The sequence below is a fragment of the Peromyscus californicus genome, unplaced genomic scaffold (genome assembly GCF_007827085.1).
Source record: "Peromyscus californicus insignis strain IS unplaced genomic scaffold, ASM782708v3 Scaffold_3__1_contigs__length_106647218, whole genome shotgun sequence".
In the NCBI taxonomy this organism is placed as follows: Eukaryota; Metazoa; Chordata; class Mammalia; order Rodentia; family Cricetidae; genus Peromyscus; species Peromyscus californicus.
Genome location: NW_026294551.1, coordinates 36,144,194 through 36,171,291, shown reverse-complemented (window position 1 = coordinate 36,171,291; position 27,098 = coordinate 36,144,194). Strand labels below are relative to the sequence as shown.

At 45.0% G+C, this 27,098-nt stretch overlaps 1 protein-coding gene across 3 annotated transcripts in view; it reads right to left on the bottom strand.

Annotated features, from left to right (window-relative positions):
• Positions 1 to 10,763: 10,763 nt before the first annotated feature.
• Positions 10,764 to 27,098, bottom strand: part of Vmp1 (vacuole membrane protein 1) — a 105,921-nt gene continuing 89,586 nt past the window's right edge. For all 3 annotated transcript variants that reach the window (XM_052758874.1, XM_052758876.1, XM_052758875.1), the window contains exons 11-12: positions 12,507 to 12,609; positions 10,764 to 11,553 (exon numbers count right to left, since the gene is read on the bottom strand). In XM_052758874.1, coding sequence (XP_052614834.1) covers positions 11,410 to 11,553; positions 12,507 to 12,609 — 247 coding nt within the window. In that variant the 3' untranslated portion in view covers positions 10,764 to 11,409. The remainder of the gene's footprint in view (positions 11,554 to 12,506; positions 12,610 to 27,098) is intronic.

Sequence of the window (27,098 nt, the reverse complement as noted above, 5' to 3'; positions counted from 1 at the left end):
GACTAGCTTAAGCTACATAGCAAGTTTAAGGCTAACCTGGGCAACATGAAGCCCTATGTCAACCAACCAACCAACCAACCAAAGCAAACCAAACCCCAGGGCTGGAAAAGTGGCTGAGGTAGCAGAGTGCTTGCCTAGCATGCTTGAAGTCCTAGGTTCAATACCCAGCACTACATAAACTGGGCATAGTATGCCTGTAATCCCAGTACTCTGGAAGTGGAGGCAGGAGGTTTAGAAATTCAAGGTCATCCTTGGCTGCATAGAGACTTCCAGGCCAGGCTGGGACACATGGGATCATGTCTCAAAAATGAAACAGACCAGCAATGTAATTCGGCAGGTAAAGTCATTGCCGCCAAGTCTCATGACCCAAGTTCAGTTTCCCCAACCCACAGGGTGGACGGAGAGAAATAACCTCTGTAAACTGTCCTTTGGCGTCCATGAATAATAAGTAATGAATATAATTAAAGACAAAGTGTAGAGCTGGAGAGATAGTTCAGCAGTTAAGAACACTGGCTCTTCTTCCAAAGGATCCTGTTTCCGTTCTCAGTGGCTCACTCCCGTCTGTAACTCCAGTCCCAGGGCATCTGAAACTTCCTCTGGCCTCTGCGGGCCCAGATAGCATGCAGGCAAAACACCCATATGTATTTTTAAAAATTAAAACAAAAATATGCCTCTGGGGTAATTTTAAACATACATACATATACACATACATACATATATGCACACACACACACACACACAACTGAAGACAGGTTTAAAAACAGGAGGAATTCGGCCAGGAGTGATGCCTCACGCCTTTAATCCCAGCACACAGGAAGCAGAGTCAGGTGGATCTCTGAGTTTGAGGGCAGCCTGGTCTACATAGCTAGTTCCAGGATAGTCAGGGCTACATAGAGGTTTGTTTGTGTGTGGAGGTCAGAGGACATTTTGGGGGAGTTGGTTCTTTCCTTCCACCATGTGGGTCCTGGGGATTGAACCCAGGTCGTCAGCCTTCTGCAGCAAGCATCTTTTCCTACTTAGCCATCCTCCCTCCCCTCTGGCTTTTGTTTGGAGACAAATGTACACTGTTACACCAGTTTTGTTTTCTCTTTTTAGGACAGAGTCTTTGGCCCAGCAGTTAGGGGCACTGGCTGCTCTTCCAGTGGACTGGATTTGGAGTCCAGCACCCACATGGAGGCTTACAACCTTCTGTAGCCCCAGTCCCAGGGGATCTAATGCCTTCTGGCCTCCTTGGCCGTCAGGTACACGTGTGGTGCACACGCGATGAAACATCTACACAGAGCGTTTTCCCACCTGTGCTGTCTGGGATCACAGGTGTGCACTGCCTTGTCTTATCTACGCGGTGTTAGGGAGCCCAAGGCTTCCTGCTTGCTAGGTAAACACTAAACCAATTGAGCCCTATCCCTGACACCTTGCCTCTCCCCATTCCCCCCTTGTTTGTTTTTGAGACAGTCTTACTGTGTAGCTCTAGAACTTGCTATGGAAACCAGGCTGGCCTCAAACACACAAAGACCCACCTACTTCTGCCTCTGCGCTGGAATTGAAGGTGTGCGCCCTCATGCCTGACATCTTTGTTTTTGCTCTATTGCTCTGAACTTCCGGCTCAAGATGTGCTTCTTCCCCTGTCTCAGCCTCCTAAGTAGCTGAGACGTCAGGCACCCAACACAGTGGCTAAGGAAAATAATTTATTAAAGGATGCTAACACCCACATGGAAACAGTCTGAATAGAGACTAAAGTCTAGTGAGTCAGAAACCTAACAAAGGGTGGGAAGAGTTAATTAGGAATATTCCTTCTGCAGAGACTAGGGAATCCCCCCCTCCACAAGGCCTCATGTATTCCAGGTTTATCTGACTTGCTATGTAGCTGAGGATGACCTTGAACTTATTGTATTTGGGTGAGGGATGTAAGGGTATGCCATGGGTGCACAGGAGCCTGTGGAGATCAGAAGAGGGTATGGGGTCCTCTGGAACTGAGGTTACCAACATGGGTGCTGTCAAACAAGCGTGGCTCCTGTGGAAGAGCAGCGAGTGTGAGTGCTGAGCCGTCTCCCAAGGTGTGGCCTTGAGTTTGTGATCAACTCCTGGGATTCTCGGCTGGCACCACCCTGCCCTGTTCAGGCAGGGCAGGACAAGGAGCCCAGGGCTGCTTCGTGCATGTCAGGCAAGCTCTTCACCACCACGATGCACCCCCAGCCCTCCATGGAGTCTTTGTGGCTCGCCCGGTGTCCAGAGGCAGGAAGAGGCACTGGATCCTCTAGAAAAGCAGCAGTGCTCTTAAGAGCAGAGTTCTCTCCCCATCTCCAGATTCCTTTACTTTTGAAGCAAACGCAGAGCACCAAGAATTGACTGGTACATTCTCAAAGGACCTTGCAGCATTCCTCCACAGAAATCCTTGTCCACATCTTCACAGGATCAGCAGCTGGTTATGCCAGATTCCATGAGGACCCTAGAACAGGGACACCCCAGTCCTCCTGGTCTTTGAAAACAATGCAGGAACCTGTGAGTGGAATTCGCTTTCATCCATTCTCCACCACAGTAGACACAAGTTAAACCTCTCTTTCTGACCCCTGATGCTCCTGCAGAGTGGTGTCATTGTGGTCACATGCCATTTATTCTGAATGCCTTTTCAGCCAACTTCAATAAGTAATAACTCATTTACTGAAACATGTAAACAACCTCAGCACCAAAGCAGCCAAGTGGAAAACTCCTTCACCACATGGTCCAGAAGATGCACCAGAGTCACAACGCTGCCTTTGAGGTTGGCAGAGGCGGCTGGGAAAAGCCCTCCCTCGGCCTTGGAAACACATCTGGGCTCCTGGCTGCGGCTGCTGCTGTCATCCAGGGGAAGACAGCAGCTCCCGGTACCAACTTTTCTCCTTATATAGAAAGACCATCTATCCAGGAATCACCACTCTCCAGCCGCACAGGGAGGAGCCAGGGACACAACAGGAGAGGGAAGTTCTCGTTTCCTGTGACTCAAAGCTCTAGCCACAGTGGCATCTTTTCAGCAAATGCTACACAAGTGAAGGCCGCTGTTGCTTACGGGAAAGCTCAGAGGGCATTTGCTCACAGTCCTGTGACACGCAGTGTGTGCGCCAGCCGAACAGTGTGCGGAGCCAGAAACCTGCTCCTCCTTTTACACATCTTTCCTGGAGAGTGGCCATGTTCTTTCTTCTCTTTCTATCTGTGTGGTGTATGCATGTGGAGGTCAGAGGTTGATGTCAGATGTTCCCTGTCTCTGACACTTTCTGAGGCAAGGTCTCTCATGGAACTCACTGACTAACTAGGCTGACTGGCCAGTGAGCTCCGGGGACCCTCTGGTTTCTGCTCCCCCAGTGCTGGGGTGCAGATGTGGATGCTGGGAATCCACTCAGGGCCTCGTGCTTGTGTGAGCCACCCCCCCGCCCCCAGCCTTTCCTCACTTCTCTCGCCTCTTTTACTCCGGCCCGGGCCCGCACCCCGGCCTCCACTTGGAGAGTAGCTTCTTACTAGACTGCTGCAGTACTCACTCAGCACATGCTGTTGGCTGAGCACAACAGACCCTTAGAGATAATGTTCTAGGGGCAAAAACAGAGCGAACACAAGAAAAAGGACAAGAGAATTATAAATTACTCTTCCTTTGGTTGACATAGCTACTTAAGCCCATGTGCGCGGGGGGGGGGGGGGGGGGGGGGGGGGGGGGGGGAGGGGGGGGCTATAAAAGCAGATTCCACCCGTTCCCCCAGTAGGCCTACTGCACAATCCCTAATAAAAACTCTTATAGTGGGTTTTGTTGTACCTTGTGTTTTCTCTCACATGGCAAATAGCACTGCAAATAAGTAACAACCACATATTCTGCCCCCCCACTCCTGTTCTTAAAGTGTGGCTAATGCCACGCCATGGTTGTTAGGAAGAGTAAAACCACTCAAGCTGTGAAAGAAAGCACTCTGCAAATGGAGAAAGGTGTAGGGCTTTAATCCCAGACCTCAAGAGGCAGGCAGAGGCAAGCAGGTCTTGGTAAGTTTCAGGTCAGCCAGGGCTACCAAGTGAGATTTTTGTCCCAAAATTGAAAAGAAAAAAGGCCTATACAAATATGAATTGTTTAGTAATCATCGTTACCAAGAGCATTCTGGGAACCTGACCACAGGAGATGGCTGAGGAGGTGGGAAAGCTGCTGACTTCTTAGGCAATGGCCTTGGTTTTCTGCTGTCTTCCTTTCTCCACCAACTCAGTGATCACAAGATGCAACTTGAACTTTTGCACTGATTTCTACATAACAGAGTGCGTAAGAGCTGTACCGCCACGTCCACTTCCTCGTCCATGCCCTCACCACCCACAAACTGCTGACCCTCCCACTCTAAATGCCCTCCTGGGGTTGCAGTAAGGATTAAATGATTAAGTACAATACGCTCGAAATGACACTGAAAACAGTGTCCAGTACAAAGTAAGCAATCATTATCAGTTACAGCAACACACCGTGCTTCCTGGTTCAGGGCAGAGGTCCCTGGGAGCCGTCAGTGCTGCTGAGTGTGAAGTGCCACAGTGGCCTGGGGGTGGGAAGAGGCAGTGGCAATGGGCAAAACAGGGGTCTCTGGAGAGCACCGGAGGGCATGGCCACACAGTGCGGGTGACTCTGCTGGAGGCCCTGGACTCGCTTTCCTGCAAGTGGGAAGGGGCTGCAGAGAGAGGCTTTCTCATTTTATTTTTGGCCTTCTTGAAAAGTGAGTGGGGCGGTCGGTGGTGGTGCACACCTTTAATCCCAGTGCTCAGGAGAGAGAGTCAGGTGGATCTCTGAGTTTGAAGCCAGCCTGGTCTACAGAACAAATTCCAGGACAGCCAAGGCTACACAATCACTAACCCCCTGGGGGGGTTGGTGATTGGGTTGAGCAGAACACCAGTCCTTGGGGACCTGGCCAGGAGCCTGGCTCAGGCACGAGGAGTAATTGTGCTGTTCTTTGTCTCCCCACATGGTGAGGGGCTGGAGGATAGCAACAACAATCTAACCTCCAGGGCAAGGCACATCCACTCCTTTTCTCAAATGCCTAACCGGCCTCACTACCCCGAAACATTTTTCTTTTTGATCTGAAGCAGCCTAGAAGACAATTAAGCAATGCTGTCCAGCTGGGTCAGTCCAAAGAGCCCCGAGGAAAGGACTGCTCCTTTTCTGTCCTGCAAAAGGGAGAGATGGCAACCGGGAAATGCCACATTTGGGATGGTGGGGGAGGGGAGGATTGTTACAGAGGCCTCCAGAATCAACAAGACGTTAGATCGAAGACCATCCAAGGAGGCCAGGGACTGCCTGAAGACCCCGACTGTCAGTTGGCATGGATGGCTCAGAGGTCCCAGGAGGCTGGAGCCCTTCAGAATTCTGGAATGTGGTTTCCAATGCAAATAAGGGCTGGTTTGTAGAAATGGTGCTGGAATGTGTCCAAGCACTTCCTGTCTGTCCTTTGAGTCATTTGGAAATGGTTAACAAATAGGTTGGACACCTGGCTTCAGATGGAGAAGGGAATTTCCATGCAAACCCTGGACTGTAAAATGCTCTTCCTTCCTGAAGCAATTGAGATCAGGACTGAAGTGGACCCTACAGAGTGTCCTGAGCCGGCTCAAGGCAAAGGCAGAGCAACTGCTAACCCAAGGGAACAACTCTGTGCACGTGAAAAATGCTACCTCAAGAGGGACAGATGTTCAATGCTTCAAGAGTCACTGGCTGCTGGATCTGGATAACAAACACTCAGAAGTCGTACTTCTGTCCCCAGATCCAGCCAGCCCCTTGCCGCTGACTCACTCTCACTGGACTTGGGTCAGTCTCCTGATGGGAGAATTGAAGTTCAGATCTGAAATGAATCCCAGTGGAGAGCAGGGGCCATCTAAAACCACCTCCCTTCTAATTTCGTATTAACACCCACACAGAAACCTGTGCGGGTCCAGTGGGTCAAAGAACAAGACCAGTTGGCAGCTGCCTATGGCAGCACCTTGCAACTCTAAAGGCCTGAGCAAGCAGCCCGGTATCTCGGGCTTTTGTAAGGTCTCTTCCTGGAACAGGTTAAACATGCAAATGCAGGCTGGTAGGTTAGTCGCTGCAATTCAAGGCCTCACCTCCAAGGCAAACATATTACCTCAGGTGAACTCTTGGCCCTGCAGGGAAGGGACTGAAACCCAAGCCCCTGTCAACCGAGCATGGATGACTCCTAGATTGCTCGGCATCTATCAGGTAGACTATGTGCCCTTTTTCCTGATGTCCTAGAATAAAGGCAGGGACATTTTCAGATGCAGTCGTTCTGTGTAGCAGATCATTTGCTGTAAAACATGGCAGCATGCCAGAGGAGGTTGGATAGTATGAGGGACAGGATACTGGCTTTAAAAAGGCTCCGAAGTTCTCACTAGATCAATTCCCAGTTGCACACTAAGGGTAACAAGTCAAGCCTGGCACTGTGCCACCTGCCTATGATCTGAACACTCCACAGGCCAAGGCAGACCGATCTCCCTCTACGCTACACTCCCACCAGCACACACAAACCGAACCAAGTCATTTATGCAGAAAATGAATAGCATTTGTATCTATTAAAAAAGATTAGGCCAGGTGTAGTGGCACACACCTTTAATCCCAGCACTCTGAGCTCAAGGCCAGTCTGGTCTACAGAGTTACAGGACAAGCGGGGCTACACAGAGTAGCCCTGTGTTGAAACAGACAAAACAAAAAGATCTGGCATGTCAACAACTATTTTTTTTTAAAAGTGGTTTTAAGCATATCCACCTAGTAATCTATACTAGATCCTCTGGATTCAGTTTATTCTAAGGGTCTGAAAGCTGTTGTTTCCCTTTTTATGCTTATTTAGTGAGTACGTGTGTGGGTACATGTGTGAGCTTCAGAGTGTGTGTGTGTGTGTGTGTGTGTGTGTGTGTGTGTGTGTGTGTGTGTGTGTGTATGTGTAGGTCCAAGGACAATCTGCAGGTGTTGGCTCTCCTTCTACCATGTGGGTCCCAGGGATTGAACTCTAGTGGTTAGACTTGGCAGCAAGCACCTTTCTCCACTCAGTCATCATGCTGGCCCTATCCCCTTTTTTCTCCCTTCTAGTAAATTCTTTTTCTATCAGCTCCCCCCATTTTGTTTTTTGAGACAGGATTTCACTGTGTGGCCCTGGCTGTCCTGGAACTTGCTCTGTAGACCAGGCTGGTGCCAAACTCACAGAGATCCACCTGCCTCTGCCTCTCGAGTGCTGGGATTGAAGGCGTGCGCCACCACCGCCCGACTTTCCCCCTATCTTGAGATAGGGTTTTACTGGCATCGATTTCAAGACTGCAATGCTTCAGATTCCCTGGTGCTGAGATCACAGGGATGGGTCACCAAGTCTATTTATTAATTGTTTGTTTTGTTTTGACATAGGATCATGCAGTCTTGGCTGTCCAAGGGCTATTTAGACCAGGCTGGCTTCAAACTCACAGAGATCTTCTTGCTTCTGCCTTCCAAGTGCTGGGATCAAAGGTGTGTCGTCATGCCCGGCCTTACTTGAACTTTTAGAAATGGCTCTGTGGCAGAGGTGCCTCGCACCAAGACTAAAGAACCAAGTTTGATACCTGAGACTCACATGGTAGGAAGAGAGAATACACCCATAAGTTGGCCTCTGACTTTTATGAACTCACTTGGCATGTGTACACTCACACAAAAAAATAAAGTGTAGTTTAAAACAAAACAAAACAAAAACAAAAACAAAAATACCCTTTCATGCTGGAATGAAGTTTATTGGTACCATGTATGTAGCAAGCCAAGGCCCAGGGCCCAATCCTCAGCACTGGAAAGAAGACGCGTGTGCGAACATACAACCTCCAAAGCACAATACCCCTCAAAATAAAGTGAGAAATGTTTGGTCACATATTCCTCTTCATTTACTACAAAGCCTGTCAAGATGACATCCAAAAGAGCATGTGCAAACGGGGATGCAGCTCAGCAGTGTGTGCTCAGCAGTGCTGGAGCCTAGGTTTAACTCAGACGACCTGTAAACAAGGTCCTGGTGGACTGAATACATTGTGACATTTCTGCATGCTCTAAGATAATCTGATGATTGAAAAACTGAAGACAAGGGCTGGAAAGATGGCTCAGCAGTAAAGAGCACATACTGCTCGTGTAGAGGCCCTGGGTTTAGCTCCTAACACCCACATTGAGCAGCGCACAATCACATGTGGTTCCAGTTCCAGGGCACATAATGCCCTCTTTGGACACTGTAATACATGTTTACATGTAGTACAGAGATATATGTATATATAAAAATAAAATCTTACTGATGATAAGGTACATATCAGTTTAAAAACCTGGAGTTAAGGTCAGGTGTGGTGGCACACACCTTTAGTCCCAGCACTTGGGAGGCTGAGGCAAGTGGATGTCTGAGTTTGAGGCCAGCCTGGACTAGGGAGTTCCAGGGCAGTCTGACTACACAGAGAACCCTGTCTCAAAACAGACAGACAAGCAAAGGAACAAAACAAAGACTGGTGTTACAGGACATCCACAGCAGGCAGCTCACTTAGCTTAATGCAGTATTTGTATTTGGTGGGTGACAGCGGAATGACCAGTGATCAGGACTCTCTTTCTGTCCCTATGCTATAGACCACAGCATGCTGGGGACACAGGCTAAGACTGGGAACACTCATGGCAGGAATGACTAGTGAACAGGACTCTCTTTCTGTCCCTGTGCTACAGACCACAGCATGCTGGGGACACAGGCTGAGACTGGGAACACTCATGGCAGGAATGACTAGTGAACAGGGTTCTCTTTCTGTCCTTATGCTACAGACCACAGCATGCTGGGGACACAGGCTGAGACTGGGAACATTCACGGCAGGATGTACTTCCATACCTAGTAGACATCAAAATGCCACTTGCATTCATACCTTTTTCTAGACTGTTAGGAAACTGTGAAACTAGGCCAGTAGTCCTCAACCCTCCTAATACTGGGACCCTTTAATACAGTTCTTCATGTTGTGGTGATTCCCAACCACAAAATTATTTTCGTTGCTACTTCATAAATGTAATTTTGCTACTGCTATGAATTGTAATGTAAATATTTTTGGAGATAGAGGTCATGACCCACAGGTTGAGAACCACTGGACAATGCGCCCACTTTCCAAATAAATGAAACCATCCTTCTCAGAGCTCCACAATCCAGATTATGCATACATGCAGATTCCAGAAAGCCATGGAAGCCAGGCCTGACTCCCATTCCCATGGTAGTGCTCAAGGGTGTAAACTGCTGATGGGTCATTTAGCTGGGATGTGGTAAGGAACAAAATGAGACTTATGTAGAGATGGAGTCAGAATGCCCAAGCCCTCTCAAGTTTCAGGAATATCAAACCACTGCACTTGCAGGTTTCCTGGGCTCCTACTGGCTGGAACTAAGCAGTAGTATCTGCGGAGGCATGTAGCTGTATCTATGCTAGTGGTTGGTGGAAGCAGGCAACTGGACAGAAGGGTTATCACACCGCTTCAGCTGGGATCCAGGACAAATGAACAGGGTTTGAGATTTGACTAGTCTCCTAGATTTTTAGCTTCGGAAATAGTTTTTCTTTCTCTAATATTCTACCCTGAGTCAAGTTTAGAAATAAATCCCAAAGATTTAATCTAAGTATAATTCATACTTAACCTCCTCTTTTTTCCAAGTCAACACAAACTAAAATAGGTGGAGGAAGGAGCAGAGACATCGGGAACCTAGTGTGGGAATTCTGATACTAGCTAGCTAAGACTATACAAATGATACTAGTCTAAGCCCAGCACTTGTGAGTCCAAGACTAGCCTGCTCTACATAGTGGGACCTTATCTCAACTAAGTAACTAAATGAATAAATAAATAATCCATCCTTTAATTTGGGGACTGCTTTTCAAGTAAGGTCAGGTAACAAAATGTTAGTCCCTGAAAAGAAAAGAAAAACAAAAACCAAAAACCAACCAAAAACAGCAAAGTAACAACCTTTCCAAAATCCATGAGGCAAGGTGACTTTCCCTTTTATTTACTAGTTATGACTGCTACTACCCCAGTTTCCTAGTTCGTTTTCTCTCGATACTGCTGCAGTATCATGGCATGAAAGCTCAAGTGTCAGATGCAAGGACCACGATTATTGACTACACCATGATGCTGCATTATGTTTGAATGAAAACGTTTGATATGGATGGTCAGATGAAAGATACCAAGATGTCAGACAGCCCATCGACTGCTGTTGCCATGAGATCCAACAGTCAACATCAGTCTGATAAGCTACCCGACAAGGTGGTACAGCCATGCAGATGTCACGACGGTTGGCAAGCAAGAGGTGCCCAGGCAGGATTTAAAGCAAAGCAAGCATCTCTGGCCTGCCGGGGCTTAACGCCAATTCTAGGAAAGAAAGTTGTTTATTCTCCTACCAAGCAAAACAAAATGAACAGGTCAATCAGAAAAATGTCAAAGGAAAAAAAATCACATTAAGAATACAACACAGAAACACACAGAAGTAAACTTCCATCTATTAAAGTCGGATACAAACGGCTAAAACTAACACAAACAGGACAAGTACTTCTCACTAGTGTCCTCTGATGTATATATCACTACTTCTAGTTTATATAAAGCCAGAGATTCCCATGCAAGGGGAACCTCCTCTGCCGGTCCAGCCTAACGAGGTACCCTGGTGGTGGTGGCTCTCTGAGGCACTACACGAAAGCGTAGGCGATCCTGCTTGTGCGTATATTTGACAAGGCTGCCACTTACTTGGCAGAAGTGAAAAAGAAAGAAAAAACCATAGCACTAAAGAAAACGGACACAATTTCGGAATGATCAAAGATGTCTTTATAAAGGTTTTCACGACTTCATTCTAAATATACAGAATAAAAAATGGTGTACTCATTTGTGAGACACCAACCAGATTTTCCTTATACTGTCTCAAAATTTAAAGATCAATTTCCCCAGAGGGTGTGCAATGCATCATAAAATGGCCTTTTTGAGGGTGGGAAAGGAAGGCATATTAAATTGTTCCATGATAGACATGCAAGACTGCTATCCAATATATATAACTTATATACATTTGATGACTTAGAAAAAACAATCATTTGTGACAAGCCTAAAAAGCCTGTCATATTTAACATACTTTAGAATGTTTGGGTGGCAGGGGTTCTCCAATTGTACCATGTGGCCCTTGAACGTTAACAGAAGGCCAATTTTGGTTGAGTCTGCAGCAGAGTATCACATCCACCCTAAGGAAATACAATGTGGATTGAACGGAGGGTGGAGACCTTACCTTAACACATAAAGGAAAAGGATGTCAGTGTAAAATATGGACTAAACTGCTTCAGGAAGAATGCTTTAAAAATCAATATAGGCTGGAAGAGGGGATCTTCCTTCCTGGTTGGAGCCCTCCCAATGTAAGGCAGGACCCCTCCATGCTAACTTCTGCAAAGAAAAACTTTCTCTGCTTATTTAGTTTTCTCCTCTGAGTTCAAGCGCTGCTGGATTCGTTTGGCATAACTTTGTGCCATGGAGTTAATAATAGACAGGATAAAGTAACACACCATCACGACGACCAGCTTCTCAAACATCCAGGACAACCAGTTTTCTCCCTGCAGGAAAGAAGGCAGAATAATTCAAGAAAGAGGCTTCCCTCAGTTCAACAGTCAGAAGGAAATTATTTACAATGCTTCTAGGGAAATGATGAGAACTTGAGGTTTGCCTAGACAACCCAAACAATTAAAAACCGGTCTCTAGGTACCCTGGAATTTACACTTGGCCATCTGAGTTCACTCTGCTGGATGCACAGCGGTGCTAACTTGTATAGTTAGGGAGGGATGGTGGGCTAGTTTTTTATATGTGCCCTAGGAATAGTGGTCTTGTTAGTCTACTCTCTACACTACAGCTGCCTTGCAGATCTTGCTGGGAAGAGGAAGGACACTTAAGTTCTGTTTCAGTGTTAAGAGCGGCTTTTAGAACGCAAATGTGAGCCCCGTTTGGACAACAGACAGCAGCGGGGCTCCACGAAGAGTCTAAAGTCAGAACAACAAACTGCCTCCTCCAGGCTTCGTGGTTCAGGTTGCTGCTTACTCATCCCGGCTGGTTCTTTCCTCTGCCTCAGAACTGCTGACAAAACCGGCCAGGCTTAGTTTATTCAAGTCAGAAGCTCAGCTGTGGTAGGAGCCTTGCTTTATTTAAGAAAGGAAGGAAGAAGAAAGCAAACGGTGGCTTTCATCCCCACAGCAGAGATGGAAAAGGATATTCATGTTCATGTCACCGAGTACTTGGTGATGGTCTAGATTTTAACTTTAACCCAGTCTGGAAGCGTATGTAAGGTCAAGACAGCGTCGCACACAACAGGACTGCTGGCTTCCATTGCCCATCCTTGTTTCTGAAAACACCCTATAGACAGACACAAAGACAAATTCCCCAGCAGGGAATACACAGTGCCTCAACTTCTGCTAACAGACTGGTAAACATCACTCACTCCATCCAGAAATCGGGAGAAGAGAGAATCTAGTTTGAGCCTGAAGCTGCCGAGGGGGAGAAGCCAGAGGGTGCTCACCTGCGGGGTGCCCACTTCGCTTCGGTGGTGGAGCTTCTGGCGCTGTGCCTCCAGGTACTCCTGAAAAGGCTTCTGCAGAGACGGACCTATGCCGGGGACAGCTCTGGAGCAGGTACCAAAGCCACAGCAAAGACACATTTGGGAAGAAAAGCAAGAGAAATGTTAAAGAAAATCCACTTACCCCTCAGACTTAAAAAGAAGAAAAAGAAAAAAGCAGGGACTGTATAAAAAGAACAAAATACAACAATCAGAGCAGAGCTGAAGCAATCCTGGGAAGCTTGTTGGTGGATAAAAAGTCCTCCTTCAAGCAAGTCCTTAGAGCACAGACATCTCCAACATTACTGTATCTGGGAGAAACTAGGAACGGGAGCCCAGAGCCATGCTATCGCAGGAGAGAGGCCAGCGCAGCTGAGACTGCACTCTGGTGTGCCGGCGCAAAGAATAAAATGAATGACTTCTGAGAAGTCCCACATTTATCACCACTGGTTCCTGTAAGAACTGGTTTAAACCGATTAATAAGGAAATGACTTATGCTTGTGTCATCTCTAGTTAAAAAAGAAACTGCCCTCCCTCTCTGACTGTCCCATCTTCTGGGGGGGGGGGTAGTGTGTGTGGGGGTGGGAGGTGCTTTCTCAATCTAAGTCCTTATTAGGACAATCCCTGCGTCATCCTTATCCAAAAAGAATGCATTAGCACATTCAGGAGGCACCTCCCCCTCCCCAGAAGTCAGTGATTAACAAAGGAACAAAGAGGAACTACGGACCTTGAATCATTTCATGGCTTATGATGGATGTTTGCACAGAAACTCCTGCACATTACCAAACAGCCTGTTCCAAGATGTCTGGATAGCTCTCTCTGATAAGGCTCCGGACCAAGCAAGCTCCCCAGAGTGTGTGGGGTCAGGCTTGTAAAACCGGTCTGGCAACTGAAGCTACCAGGCTCCCAGGGTTCTTTTTTTTCTTTCGATAGCTAACAAGCTTTTTAAAATGGTACCGTGGGGCAGCTTTGAAAAAGTAAACATCCTTATTTCCTGTACCCTTTATTTTCTCATCTGTCTTATTTGCTAACAGGCAAACAAGCCTATACTTTTCCTAGGGCCAGAGAAAGTATGGCAGGCGCATGTGAGCAGTGCCCGGTGCTCGGGCAGAGTGTACTGACTCCAGTGAACTCTATCTTGTTTCTGGAACAATTAAGTTGCTGCTTACAAAAGCAGAGGAATAAAAGACTCTCTTTCTGCTGTTCTATCTGCCAGACGGGAACAACTCCTCAACTGCTGCCACCCCCGTTTCTTTACCCTATTAGCTAGCAAGCACTTAACAGTTCAAGGAGTCCCTACACTGTGTCCATGGTGTAGACAAGAGAAAACCAAAACAAAGTGCAGCGAGCGAGTTTTCACACTCACGTAGTCCCAGCACCCAGGGGGCAGAGGCAGGTGGACACCTATGAGTTCAAGGCCAGCCTAGCTTCAAAAAAAGAAAAGAAAAAGAAAGAGAAAGAAAGAAAACCAGAAGAGTGTACAATGCTACATGTTTGGGAGAGAAGACACATGCTGAAGGAACTGGAAGGAGAAAGGAGAGGTGACGAGGGATGAGGACTGCAGGTGACAATGGCCTGAACAGACTCAAACAGAAGGGCACTGCAGTCCCTGTCTCCAGGCAGGCCTCTTTCTCTCAGGGACCTTTTATTTTACCTGAGACAAAGTTCCACCATGACCCCTAGGATTGGGGCCTACAATCTGTCCCAAGTGCTGGATTATAGGTGTGAGCCATTGTGCCCACATTTCAATGATTTCTAAGTGGCCTTACGTTAGTGAGGTAGATCACAGCTGTGTTATTATTGTTCATCAGTAACGATTCTAACTACTAAAGAACAAAAACAGGACAAACTTTTTTTTTTTTAAAGAAAAAAGCATTTCCTTAGTAGTTCAAGTAACCTTTCCTTATACAGTACAGGCAGGAATGCAAATAGTCTCTCCATTTACACTAGAAATAAGTGATCTAAACAGCAAAACAATTCCAGCAAAATACGTGGGCAGACACACTGGGGCTTTGAATGAAGCAGGTGCACAAAGCTGTAAGAACTTCCCTCTTCACAGGTCAGTTCCCTCAGCCCTAACACCATCATCTCAAACTACCAAGGCCGGCCACAAGAGTTAAGACAGTAAGAAGACAGGGTTTTAAGTTTCTTCTGTTCTTGCAGAAAGCGAGGAAGGGCCTGGCAGCTGCCATTCCAGATTCTCCTCAGAACAGGCTGAAGAGACAAGCATTTGCCATTCAGTCTAAGTCTCTAAGGTCAGTTGATCCATTCACTCTAAGACTCTAGGGTCAGCTGACTTGCAGATTTTCAAGGAGTTATTTTGGGACTAATGGTAAGATGAATTTATGGAGGTGCTTGGTATATTATGCTCTGGAGAACTGTGCTAGTGTAGGGAATTCTTTCTGCAAATTCCCATTGAAGATGAGGAAAGAGATGAGGACAGATGGTTAAGTGTAAGGATTATGTCCTTAATTACGTCACTAGCCTGCGATGGCATCCCAGCCTAAAAAGTGGGCGTGCCCTCTCTCTTTCCTAACTCTCTCCTTCCGTATTCCCCACTCCGCGTGGTCTTTCTCTCCCTCTCTCCCTCTCTCCCCTCCAATAAAGCTCTAGAAAGGTAACTATGGCTTGTGACTCTTCTGCCACCGGTACACCCAGCACTCTTCTGTGGCGGCCAGCCATGAGCGCCGCCACTTAACCAACAGTAAGTTTTTAATTTTTGTCTGGCAGTGGTGCTGCACGTCCTTAATCCCAGCACTTGGGAGGCAGAGGCAGGCGGATCTCTGAGTTTGAGGCCAGTCTGCTCTATAGAGCAAGTTCCTGGACAGCCAGGGTTACACAGAGAAACCATGTCTTGAAAAACCAAAATCAAAAAAGTTTTATGTTTTTTTATATGAAAATAGTTTAGATACTATTATGAGCAAATAAATGATCTGAATAAATCTAAAACATAACACATTTGAAATCTAGGTATAGTTTCAAAGCCAATTATTTGTTGTAGCCGATTAACAGCTCCCTCTCTTTGGAGACAGTCTTCAGTATTTCCGGCTGGCCTTGAACCTGAATATGTACTCAAAGATCCTGCCTCCACTTCCCAAGTGCAGGCATTACAAGTATGTATTACTACTGCTGCCTCTTTGTTACCCCCCCCCCCCCCCAGTATCCCATGCTGGCCTCAAATTCACCACCCTCCTACCTTTCTACCTTCTGATGGATGGGATTATAGACAAGTACCACCATGTCTGACACAGAGCATTCTTAAAAAATCTTTATAACACTTTTACTTAATCATTGTGTGTTTGTGTATGTGTACGTCAGAGGACAACTGTTGTTTTAGATTTAGTTATTTATTTATTGTAAATGAGTGTTTTACCTGCAGGTATACATTTGCATGTGTGTGCAGTGCTCAAGGAGGCCTGAAGAGGGTGTTGGATCCCCTGAATTGGTGATACAGATGGTTGTGAGTCACCATGTGGATGTTGGGAACTGAACCCTCTGCACCGCCAACAGGGCTCCTAACCACTGAGCAATCTCATCGGTCCTTTCCCCTTCCTTTGTTAAGATAAGGTTTCATTAAGAGCCCTGAATGGCCTGAAACTCACAGAGACCTGCCTGCTTCTGCTTTCTGAGTACTGGGGTAAAACAGGTGTGCACCAGCATGCCCAGCAGAGGACAACTCTTGGTTCTGTCTTTAATCTACCTCAGGCTCTCAGGCATCTCAACCTGCTGACATCTTACAGGTCTCCACAAAGTATTCTCATACCAAAGTTTTTGAAAGAAAAAAATAGAACTATTGCAACAAGTACTTTTAAGCACTAAGCTATCTTTCTACTGGCCACTTTTCCCTCTGTTTTTGTTTCCCCCAGATGGGGGCTCAGGCAGCTCAGGCTGGGTCAGAACTTGTGATACAACCTAGCCTTGCCAAGGACTCATGATCCTCCTGCCTCTACCTCCAGACTGCTGGGGTCACAGGCATGCACCACCACATCTAGTTTATTCAGGGCTGGGGTTGAATTCACAGCTTCATGTTACTAGAAAAACACCCTACCAACTGAGCTACATCCTCAGCCACAGTTGTCACTCCTAACACACATTTAAGACAAACTATAACAGCTCATAAATTCATTGCTCAAGTTATGTGTAAGCAGGAAACCAGAAGCAAGAGTCCATTCTGACACACTAGAAGTAGCATGCTTGCAGGCATGCGTGCATGCATGAGTGTGTGTGATTGTGTCGATTTACAGTTCTCATGCCGAAAGCATTAAGTTCAGAGCTCCCTTGTCCACACACCTAAGAACTCTTCACCTCAAGAGTGGGTAAAGTCCTCCATCTGCCATTAGGTACTGAGTAAGTTCAAAGAACTAGTTTTGTGAGATAGAGGAACACAAGGTTGGAGAAGAACAAATACAAATATAACTATGTTTCAGTACTTAACTATTTTGTAGTATTATTTATTAGACTAAAATGTACTTAAACTAGCTTTATAAATAGCTATTTGCTCTCAATAAGAAATCATTAAAAGAAGGAAGGTGGTCTCATTCTCTTTTGTTTTTTTGTTTTCCTTCGAGACAGGGTTTCTCTGTGTAGCTTTGGAGCCTGTCCTGGAACTCACTCTGTAGACCAGGCTGGTCTCAAACTCACAGAGATCCTCCTGCCTCTGCCTCCCAAGGGCTAGGATTAAAGGCGTGCACCACCACTGACTGGCTTACTTTTTTCCTTTTCTTTTTAAACAACAGGGAGAAAAAATTCTGTGGATGACTTGAGAGTCAGGAGGCAGAGGGATCTCTGAGTTGGAGTCCAGCCTGGTCTACAAAATGAGTTCCAGGGCAGCCAGGGCTACACAGAGAAACCCTGTTCTGAAAATAAATAAACACCACCCCCAAACAGATAATGAGAGAGAGAGAGAGAGAGAGAGAGAGAGTGAGTGTGTGTGTGTGTGTGTGTGTGTGTGTGTGTGTGTGTGTGTGTGTATTGTGTGTGTGTGTGTGTGTGTGTGTGTGTGTGTGTGTGTAGTGTGTGTGTATGGTAGGGAGTATTTGATATTTTGTTTCTTGTTACTGACTTTTAGAACGGGGAGGAAAAAAACAACAACAAAACTGAACAACAAAAACCAATCATAAACTCCAGAGAAAACCCACAAGAAACTCTAAAGCTCAGAACTCAAACTTGATTTAATGTGTTTGACTGTTTCTCATGGTTTTTTATCTAAGTATATGTTAGCCCAGACAGAAGACAAACTTCTTGGCAAACAGTAATTATTGTTTTTAAAAAAGAAAGAAAAAGAAAAACCCAGCTGTATGCAGTGGCTCTCACCTCTAACTGCAGCACCTAAGAGGGTGAGGCAGGAGAAATGCTCCAAGTTTGAGGCCACAATGGGCCACAGGCTAGACAACAGTGTAAGACCCTATCTCAAACAAAACCACCACCACCAATTGAAAAGTAACCAACTAAACCAACCAACAAACATACTCAAAATAACATTTGAGGAAAAAGAGCCCTGACCAGTTTGTAAGTAAACTCTCTTATTTTAAACAGTTTTTAGAACATATTTAACTCTTGTTTCTAGAAATCATGTTTCTAATACGAATGTGTATTCTGAACTCTCCTCCTATTTCCTCAGTAAGGCTTGCATTATCTTCTGTTCTCAGATATGTCAGGAACAGTCCTGAGGAGCCTCCGAGCTGGCGGAGATTGTTGAAGAGTGGGTGGGATGATATTCCACAATGCACAAATTTTCATTTGTTGCTTAATACAGATTCTATGCCTTTTCCAAGGATACTAGAATCCATCAGTTATTATTATTATCATTCCTACTTCTCATGGGAATTCTTTCAAACTGTGTTTCAAGTTGGTTCACCACATATAAAACCACATCTAATTAACTTTGAGCTACTTCTCCATCATGGAGATAGCAACCAAACTATATCCTGCTATGAAATACTGAACCTTTCCTTATACTCATCAAGGTTCTGTTTGGATTTTCCTAGTCAGATGTGTTTTTTGCTAATGTAGTCTCATGACACGGGGGCACTGTACTTCACAGAAATATGAGCTGAAAAAATAGACTGTTTTGTTGAGAAAGGGAGAACATGTCTATAAACTCTGCACTGGGCAAACTGAGGCAGGAGAATAGCAAGTTCCGGATCAGGCTGAAGTACATGGTGAAACCTTGTCTTAAAAGCCCAATAAAAGCCACCCAGGCGGCTCAGTGGGTGAGGTGCTTGTCCACAAGGCTGACAGCCTATGTTTGACCCAGGGTGGAAAGAAAACTGACTCCTATAAACTGTCTTTCTCGCTCTCTTTCTCTCTCTTACATACACTCTCTATCTTACACATTCTCTCTCTTCTCTCTCTCATCTTTCTCTCTCTCCCACATGATAACATACAGGAATTAAATTAAAACATCAATGCTGGGCATGGTGGCATATGCCTTTAATCTCAGTACTTGGGAGGCAAAAGCAAGCCTTCTCTACCCAGTATGCTCCAGGACAACCAGAGCTACAAAGAGAGAACCTGTCTGTCTCAATCTGTCCCCATCAAAAAAACAAAAAACAAAAAACAAAACCCCAAAAACCAAACCAACAAAAATGTACTGTTTTGTTAAGAAGTTGAAATTCCTCTTGACTACTGCAGGGGCATGAATGAACAAAAATTTAAATTTAACCCAAGCTTTGTTTCTTTTTTAACCACTTCCCCCAGGATCTCAGCACTACTAGGAGCATGTAAGTTAAATATCTTATTGTAAAACACACCCTGACAGGGTCTGAAATAAGGAAATGATGGGGATAAAGGTGGTTTTCACCTTTAATACTCTGCACAGCACTCTGAGGCTGTTATTTAGCACCCCCTCTGGTGATTATCAGACAGTAATCATCTCAAGGTATAAATACGGGGCTGCTGAAAGCTCACAAATGGGTCTTAGGGAAGAACCTGGGCCGCCATGTTTGGCAAGTGCTCTTACACACTGAGCCGTCTTACTGGCTCTGTTTTATTTGCTTGAGACATGGTTTCATGTAGCACAGGCTGGCCTGGAACTTGTTACATAGCTAAGAATGGTCTTGAACTCCTGATCCTCCTGCCTATACATCACAAGTGCTAGGAAGAGAAGAATGTGCCTCATCTGCCTTCTAAAACCCATCTTAAGGCTTAGTCAGCAGACTAATTAAATGTCCAGGTGGAGAGCAAGCTATTTCTACAAAAATCAATCTCTTTTCCCCTTCCTCCTACCCACCCCCCTTTCCTCTACATAGCCTTGGCTGTCCTGCTGGAACTCAGAGACCTGCCTGCCCCTACCTCCAGAGGGCTGGGATTACAGGCGTGAGCCATTGTGTCCAACATTCTCTTGTCTTTCTAATGGACAGCTGTGAAGAGTTTTTTAGAATCTGGACAGCCAAACCTGTGCTTAACACCTGTGCTCGGAGAGAAAACTTTTGTCTTAAGAATTTCCTGGATTCAATTAGTAAATTTCATAATGAAATTTACCCTCTGTCTTCAGAGAATTCTTCCTTGCGTTTTTTCTTTTGTTTTTGAGACAGGGTCTCAAAAGTAGTCCAGGTTGGCCTTGAACTCACATATTCCTGCCTGGGCTTCTCAAGTACTGGGGTTACAAGCATGCACCTGAGTTTTCTGGAGAATTCTATCATTTAAGATACAGTTGGGATGCAGTTTAGAAGCACAGGAATAGAGACCTCCGTAGAAAACTCTCTCCCTTTTCTTCTTCTGCGGGGCTGATGGGTGGTGTGCAGGATCTCCGTGTGGAGCACAGGCTGGCCTACAACTCTCAAGTCTTCTGACTCAGTCTGCAGATGCTGGCACCACAGGCACACACTAACATTCTGGGTTAGTTAGAATGATGGTCGTCCAGCTGAAGCCAGCAGTCTTCTGAAGAGAATGAACTGCACATTTAAGCTAACAGTGCGCTATACTTTAGGGATAAAATAGAAGCCCCTTCCCATTTTACTTCCATCATATGCAGACCTGTCTTCTACACAAAGAGGAGATAATTCTCTTTCTTGGTAAGAGACTTGTAAATAATTCTGTTTTTAGAAATATGTACACTCTAGTGAAACGTTGTAAGGTTAACCACCCCCCCTCCACCCCCCGCCCCAGACAGTGAGTGATCTAAACAGGCTTAACCGTTAGTATTTTAATGAGTTGTCATTTCCTGTCTGATAAAGATTCTCACAGTATTTAACCACCAGTTTCCCTGGGGACCAACCAATACTAGAGCTCTATTCATAGTGACTCAGAACCGACCTCAGACTGCTGGCCTGATTCAACAAAGACAGATTACCCGACACCCTCCTCTGAAGGTGGACTCCTTAGAAAGGGTGGGGGGATTTATCAAGAAGCCTTCTAAAGAAGCCAAAGGCCATCTCCTAGGCCTGCATTGATATTTACAGCTGTCCTGCCCTCAGACACTAGAGGGAAAAATCAGAAGACCCCAATTGTTACTTAATGATGCAGGAGTAAGAGTGGATGGGCACTGACTGAAAACCAGAACTGTTTGGTTTTTGAGACAGGGTTTCTTGTGTAGCCCTGGCTGTCCTGCAACTCACAGATATCTGCCTCCTGAGTGCTGGGATTAAAGGCATATGACACTACTGCCCAGAGCAAATCAGCACTTTTTAACCTAGTAAAAATAAGGTCTAGTAGTAATTCTGGGTACCTGGAATGAAAGTGTTACTGTGTTACCACTTAATTGAACATGGACTATAATCTATGAAGCTGGTATTGCAAGGGAAAGTTGGTTACTTGTACATTTTACTTCCTTTTGGACCTAAGCTGTGGTTTCTTTACACACCAGGATTTTGGAAGAGTACTCCAACATAAAACAAATCCAGAGTGAGAATTACACACTGTAGTGAACAATCTAGGGCTTCTTCCATGGGCTTGTTTGGACTGACAAGCTCTGACACCTTCTAAAATTTGCTGTGATTCAACCTCAGGGCTTGGGAGTAAAACATCTTGAGTTTTATTTGCATTTGTGACCCTCTGAAATAATTAAAACTTCTTTTGTATTCAACTTAGCTCACGGTGTACCTGGTGGTTTTATTTATACACAATACCACCCCTTTCTTCCAGGCTTGGAAGACCACTCTGCTTCATCCAGAAACTTCAGGCATATGGCTGCTACTGCCTCACTGAGTTTGGAGCACACAAGGTTTGGCAACAAGTGCCCTTGCTTTTGAACACTGGAGAGTTTCCTGTAAGACCCAGAACATGACTGAGACCTCTCTCAAGTGTGTTCTCACTGGAGAGCACCTTCCTTCAGAATGCAGATGCGAGCACTGAGGACAAAGGGGACTTGTGTGAATGAAGCCAGAGCTTAAGGAGCGCCGGCTGGAATGGGGTGAGAACAATCCTTCTGGCTCTATTCAAGCAGCTGACTGCAAATCCCCAGCTTTCAACACGGAGGGACACAACACTGCCTTCTCCAGGGCTGCCTCAGCACACCCTGAGACACATCTTCATGCCAGTTTTCAAAGAGCAGAAGCTCATCAATGCATCAGGTTGTGTTTATTGGAGACCGAGTAATATTCCGTAGCTCAGGCTGACTTGGAAATCATGGTAATACTCCTGCCTCAGCTTCCTAAGTGCAAAGATTATGGGGGGGGGGCTACCAGACAAGAATTCTGATCTGTTTCCATTGATATTTTTTCTTTATATTGCTCTGGCTGTCCTATTAGTTGTTATGGAGACCAGGCTGGCCTCGAACTCACCTGCCTCTGCCTCCAGAGTGCTGGGATTAAAAGTGTGTGTATTCAGTATCATGCCTAGCTAGCGCCTATATTTTTATTGTTTCTTTTCTTTTCTTCCCCTCTTCCCCAGCCTGCTTTTCATTTCCTCCTCTCTCCCTCAGGTGTACACACCACATTCAGTTGTAATTTGTGGGGTTTTTTTGTTTGTTTTAAATGTGTGTGTGCCCGAATGTATGCATGTATGTGTGTACGTGCAGGTGCCTAAGGAGGTCCACGGAGATAGTTACAGACAGTTGTGACTTGCCTAGCAGGCTGCTGGGAACAGAACCCAGGCCCACTGGAAAGCAGCGAGTGCTCCTCATCGCTGAGCCATCTCTCCAGTCCCATAATTTGTATTTTCTGTTTTTTTTTTTTTGCTAGTATTTCCCTCATCTAAAACTACATAGTGGTTCCTAATAATGAAAGAATAGGCTTATGTATCTAAGAAGTATTTATAGAGTAATTTAAAAGTGTCAAGAATGCCTTTAGCTTGCCTTTCCCTTTACCCTGTAAACGCTACATCATCTAACATAACTGGATTTTAGCTTTACTAGTCCACTGAAATGCTGATAGTGTTTCTCATGAACAGTCTAACTATGCCACACCCCATTATCTATGACAGGGACACTGAAGGGTTTCTATAGACCACCACAGACATGACAAGGACCATTCTCCTCACTGCAGAGGAAGGTCACTTTAAAAGGAGTGTGTAAAACTGGGTCCCCGAAGCTGGGCCTAAACTCAATTTATCCTTTTCCAGATCACAGAAATGAATACTCGTGGTCCAGAACTTTTTTCGAGACAGGGTTTGTCTGTGTAGCTTTGGTGTCTGCCCTGGATCTCGCTCTGTAGACCAGGCTGGCCTTGAACTCACAGAAATCCGCCTGGCTCTGCCTCCAGAGTGCTGGGACTAAAGGCGTTTGCCACCACCGCCCGGGCCAGACTTCTATAACTTTTAAAGAAAATTATTCCATAATTATCAATGTCAAAGAGAATCAGGGACATGAACTAGTTCACATTTTTTTTGTTTGCTATTCAGTTTATTTGAAGTATTAACAGCACAACATTTATATAACATACTTTGTACAATCAGGTCTCCCCTGCCCTTGTACATTGGGGGGCTAGGGAAGACCTAGTCCCTCCAACAGCTATAAACAGTCCAAGATAATGAGTTTATGAAAAATACATTCTCTTCCTTCAACAAACAAAATTATTTATGAAGCAGTATATGGTTCAGCAATAGGGGGCAAAAGGGAACACTTACTTCAAAGAAAGCAACAGCTCCTTTCCTGGTGGGATCCATCGTTTACAGACATGAAATATTCATATCAAAGGTCTTGGGTGTCAGGAGGACTGCGTTCCTTAGCAGAGTTATAGCAAACACTTGGTTCTTCAGTTATGGGGAATTAGAAGGCTCTCCTGGACACGTGAAAAACTTCATATTCATGTCGAATACATTATCTGCCTCTGAACTTCCTCAGTGTCCACTGACACCCAAGACTTGTCCAAGGGCTGTTCTGGCTTTCTTGGCAGGGGGATAGGGAAATATGGGTGTTGTTTGGTGCTGGGTATGGAACCTGGAGCCTTGAGCGCTGATTTTAAGTCAAATCATAGATCTCAAGCAATCCCCTTGAAGGACTAGACTCTTGGTCTTTATGAACATGAGATTTTATAAGGAATAAACTAGGACCACAGCTATCACTTGAGTCAGGGTATTTACATAGCCCAGGCTGGCCTTGGACTCATGATACCCCTGTCTCTTCCTGCCAAGCCCAGACTAGCCAAGCACTCTACTCTGTCTCTCCAACAACAATATATAACGAATTAGCATCTTGTTCAAGTGGTGGGGTTTAAATAGATTTAAATTCTTCTTCTCAGGTACTACTTTACATTTTATATGGAAAAGATAGCCAGGCAAGGTGGCCCATGCCTTTAATCCCAGGCAGAACTCTGTGAGTTCCAGGTCACAGAGTGAGACCCTTTCTCAACAGCAACAACAAACTCAAACAGAAACAACAAAAAGAAGAGGCTGAGTTTCCCACCCATGGTCTAGCCTGACACAGCTCATTCTACTACTTTCCATAGAGGGAGGAACAAGAAACAACATTCTGATTTCAGCACTTAATTACTAACTGGTTCAAATGATCTCTCTTGCCACAGGCAAGCCTGACTCTGAGGTCAAACACCAAGTTAACTCAAAAATAGGAGACAGCAAAGAAGAGCATGGAACATTCTGTATCTGGCAAAAAGTCCCTGTTCCAGCCAACCCCATCCCCCAGCCTCGAGTTCAATGACTGAGTTATGGAAACTTCTCTTGTGTGGTAAAACTGGGGACTTTGTCTTCCAATAAGACCCTGGCAAGCTGACAGCAAGTCAATGTTCTGCATATGGCTTGTTGCGAGTCATAGCTTAATGTTATTTTCTGGGAATTCTTAGACTCTGGTGAGAATTCTGGAACATGTCATTTTATAATTACAATTTTTATCACTTGGTTCTGCATTTTAAGAAATATGTGCAGGTCTCATAATAGAGGAAGTCTGTAATTAAATAAAAATCAGTTTTATGTCATCATCATAATAATCAGGCCACAAGAAATATAATAATGCCTTTCAAACGCTCAAGTTTCCTAGTACTGTGACCCTTTCCTCTGACTTACTTCAAAGAGTGCAAAATAACATTCAAGGAAATCTTTTTGTTGTTGTTGTTGTTGTTTTTTTTTTGAGACAGGGTTTCTCTGTGTAGTTTTGTAGTTTTGGTGCCTGTTCTGGATCTCATGTTGTAGACCAGGCTGGACTCAAACTCACAAAGATTCGCTTGGCTCTGCCTCCCAAGTGCTGGGATTAAAGGCGTGTGCCATCACTGCCCAGCTAAGAAAATCTTTAAAAACAACAATAGAATTCTGTCTCTATCCACCTGCTAAGCACACCATAAATTAGAAAGCTGTTACCTATATCCTAATCTCTCAGAATATGTAAGTGGTCCAGTACATCTGATTATTTACATGTATAGCTTTTTACATGTATTGATTTAGAAATTGATAATAAGGAATCTTTCCCTTAAACCTAGTAATACTGGCAACTACTTTCTAGAATTGTCATAGAAATAAATCTGTTAATTACAATCAGAGGATAAGCACTATTTAAATTAGGGTATCATATTTAGCTAGGTTACTCCACACTTAAATTAAGACTAGCAGTTCAAGCTGGGTGGTGGTGGCACACGCCTTTAATCCTGGCACCTGGGAGGCAGAGGCAGGCAGATCTCTGAGTTCCAGGCCAGCCTGGTCTACAGAGTGAGTTTTAGGACAGCCAGGGCTACACAGAGAAACCTTGTCTCGAAAAACCACAACCACCAGTACCACCACAACTACCACCAACAGAAGAATAGCAGTCCACAGGGGCTAGAGAGGAGGCTCACTAGTTAAGAGCACCACCGGCTGCTCTTCCAAAGGATCTGAGTTGGGTTTCCAGCACACAGGCTCGATGGCTTACAACCACCTGTAACTCCAGCTCCAAGGATTCTGACACTCTCTTCTGGTCTCCACTGGTGCCCAAACACATCTAGAAATTACTCACAAGGACATACACACATAAGTAAAAATAGGGCTGACTATAATAAAAAAGTATTTTCAGCCAGGTGTGGTGACATACACCTTTAATCCCAGGGATCAGGAAACAGAGGCAGGTGGATCTCTATGAGTTCAAGGCCAATGTGGTACATTGTGAGTTCCAAGCCAGCCATGATACACAGTTGAGAGCTTGTTACAAAAGAGAGAGGCAGGGGTGGGGTGGGGTGGGTGGGTGGGGGGTAGGGGTAGAGAAAGAAACAGATGGGGGTGAGAAGGAAGGAAATGAGAGAAAGAAAGTGTTCCAGATCATTCTCAGCTTTAAAGCTAGTACCAGACAAACCTGAGCTACATGAACCCATGCCTTCATTCTTGGTTTAGTGGTATATTTATTTTTGTGCAGTGCTAACACACACACACACACACACACACACACACACACACACACACACACACACACACACACATTTCTGCTTATTTTTTGAGACGGGGTTTCTCTGTGTAGCCCTGGCTATCCTGGAACTCTGTAGACCAGGCTAGCCTTCCAACTCAGAGATCCACCTGTCTCTGCCTCCTGAATACTGGGATTAAAGGTGTGTGCCACTACCAACAATTGAACATGTATTTAAAAACATTTCCTATTTTAGCCAGGCTGGCAGTACAGGCCTTTAATCCTAATAGAGGCAGAGGCAGAGGAAGATCTCTATGAGTTTGAGGATGGCTAGGGTTATGTAGAGACCCTGTCTCAAAAGAGAAGACAACAAAAACAATTTTCTATTCCAAAACTTAGGAAAACAAATCTTGTCATGTTTGATTAGAGATTGTGATTATACTTTTATTACTGACAAAATACTAAAAAGCTATCTTTTAGCATTTGATAATGAAACCAAATCTAAGTAACTTACATTATTTAAAGATATTTAAAGATTTTTTTGTTTACTTGACCACTGAACCATCAATTCTGCCCCATACTTTTATGATTTAATAGCTAATCTAGAAGCTGAGATAATCCTTGCAGCTAGTCCTGTGAAAAAGACAAAGATATCAGGGAATTCTATCATGTCTGAAAATAATTTTGAAAATTAACACTACCTATCTGATTCAATAAAAATATGAACCTAGTAACTCTTGAATGTATTAGAATGAAAATCAATTTTTTAAAAAGAGTTTCTTGTAGCCAGTCTGGCCCCAATCTCTGTGTAATTGAAGATGACCTTGAATTTCCAATCTTCCAGCTTGTACCTCCTGCTT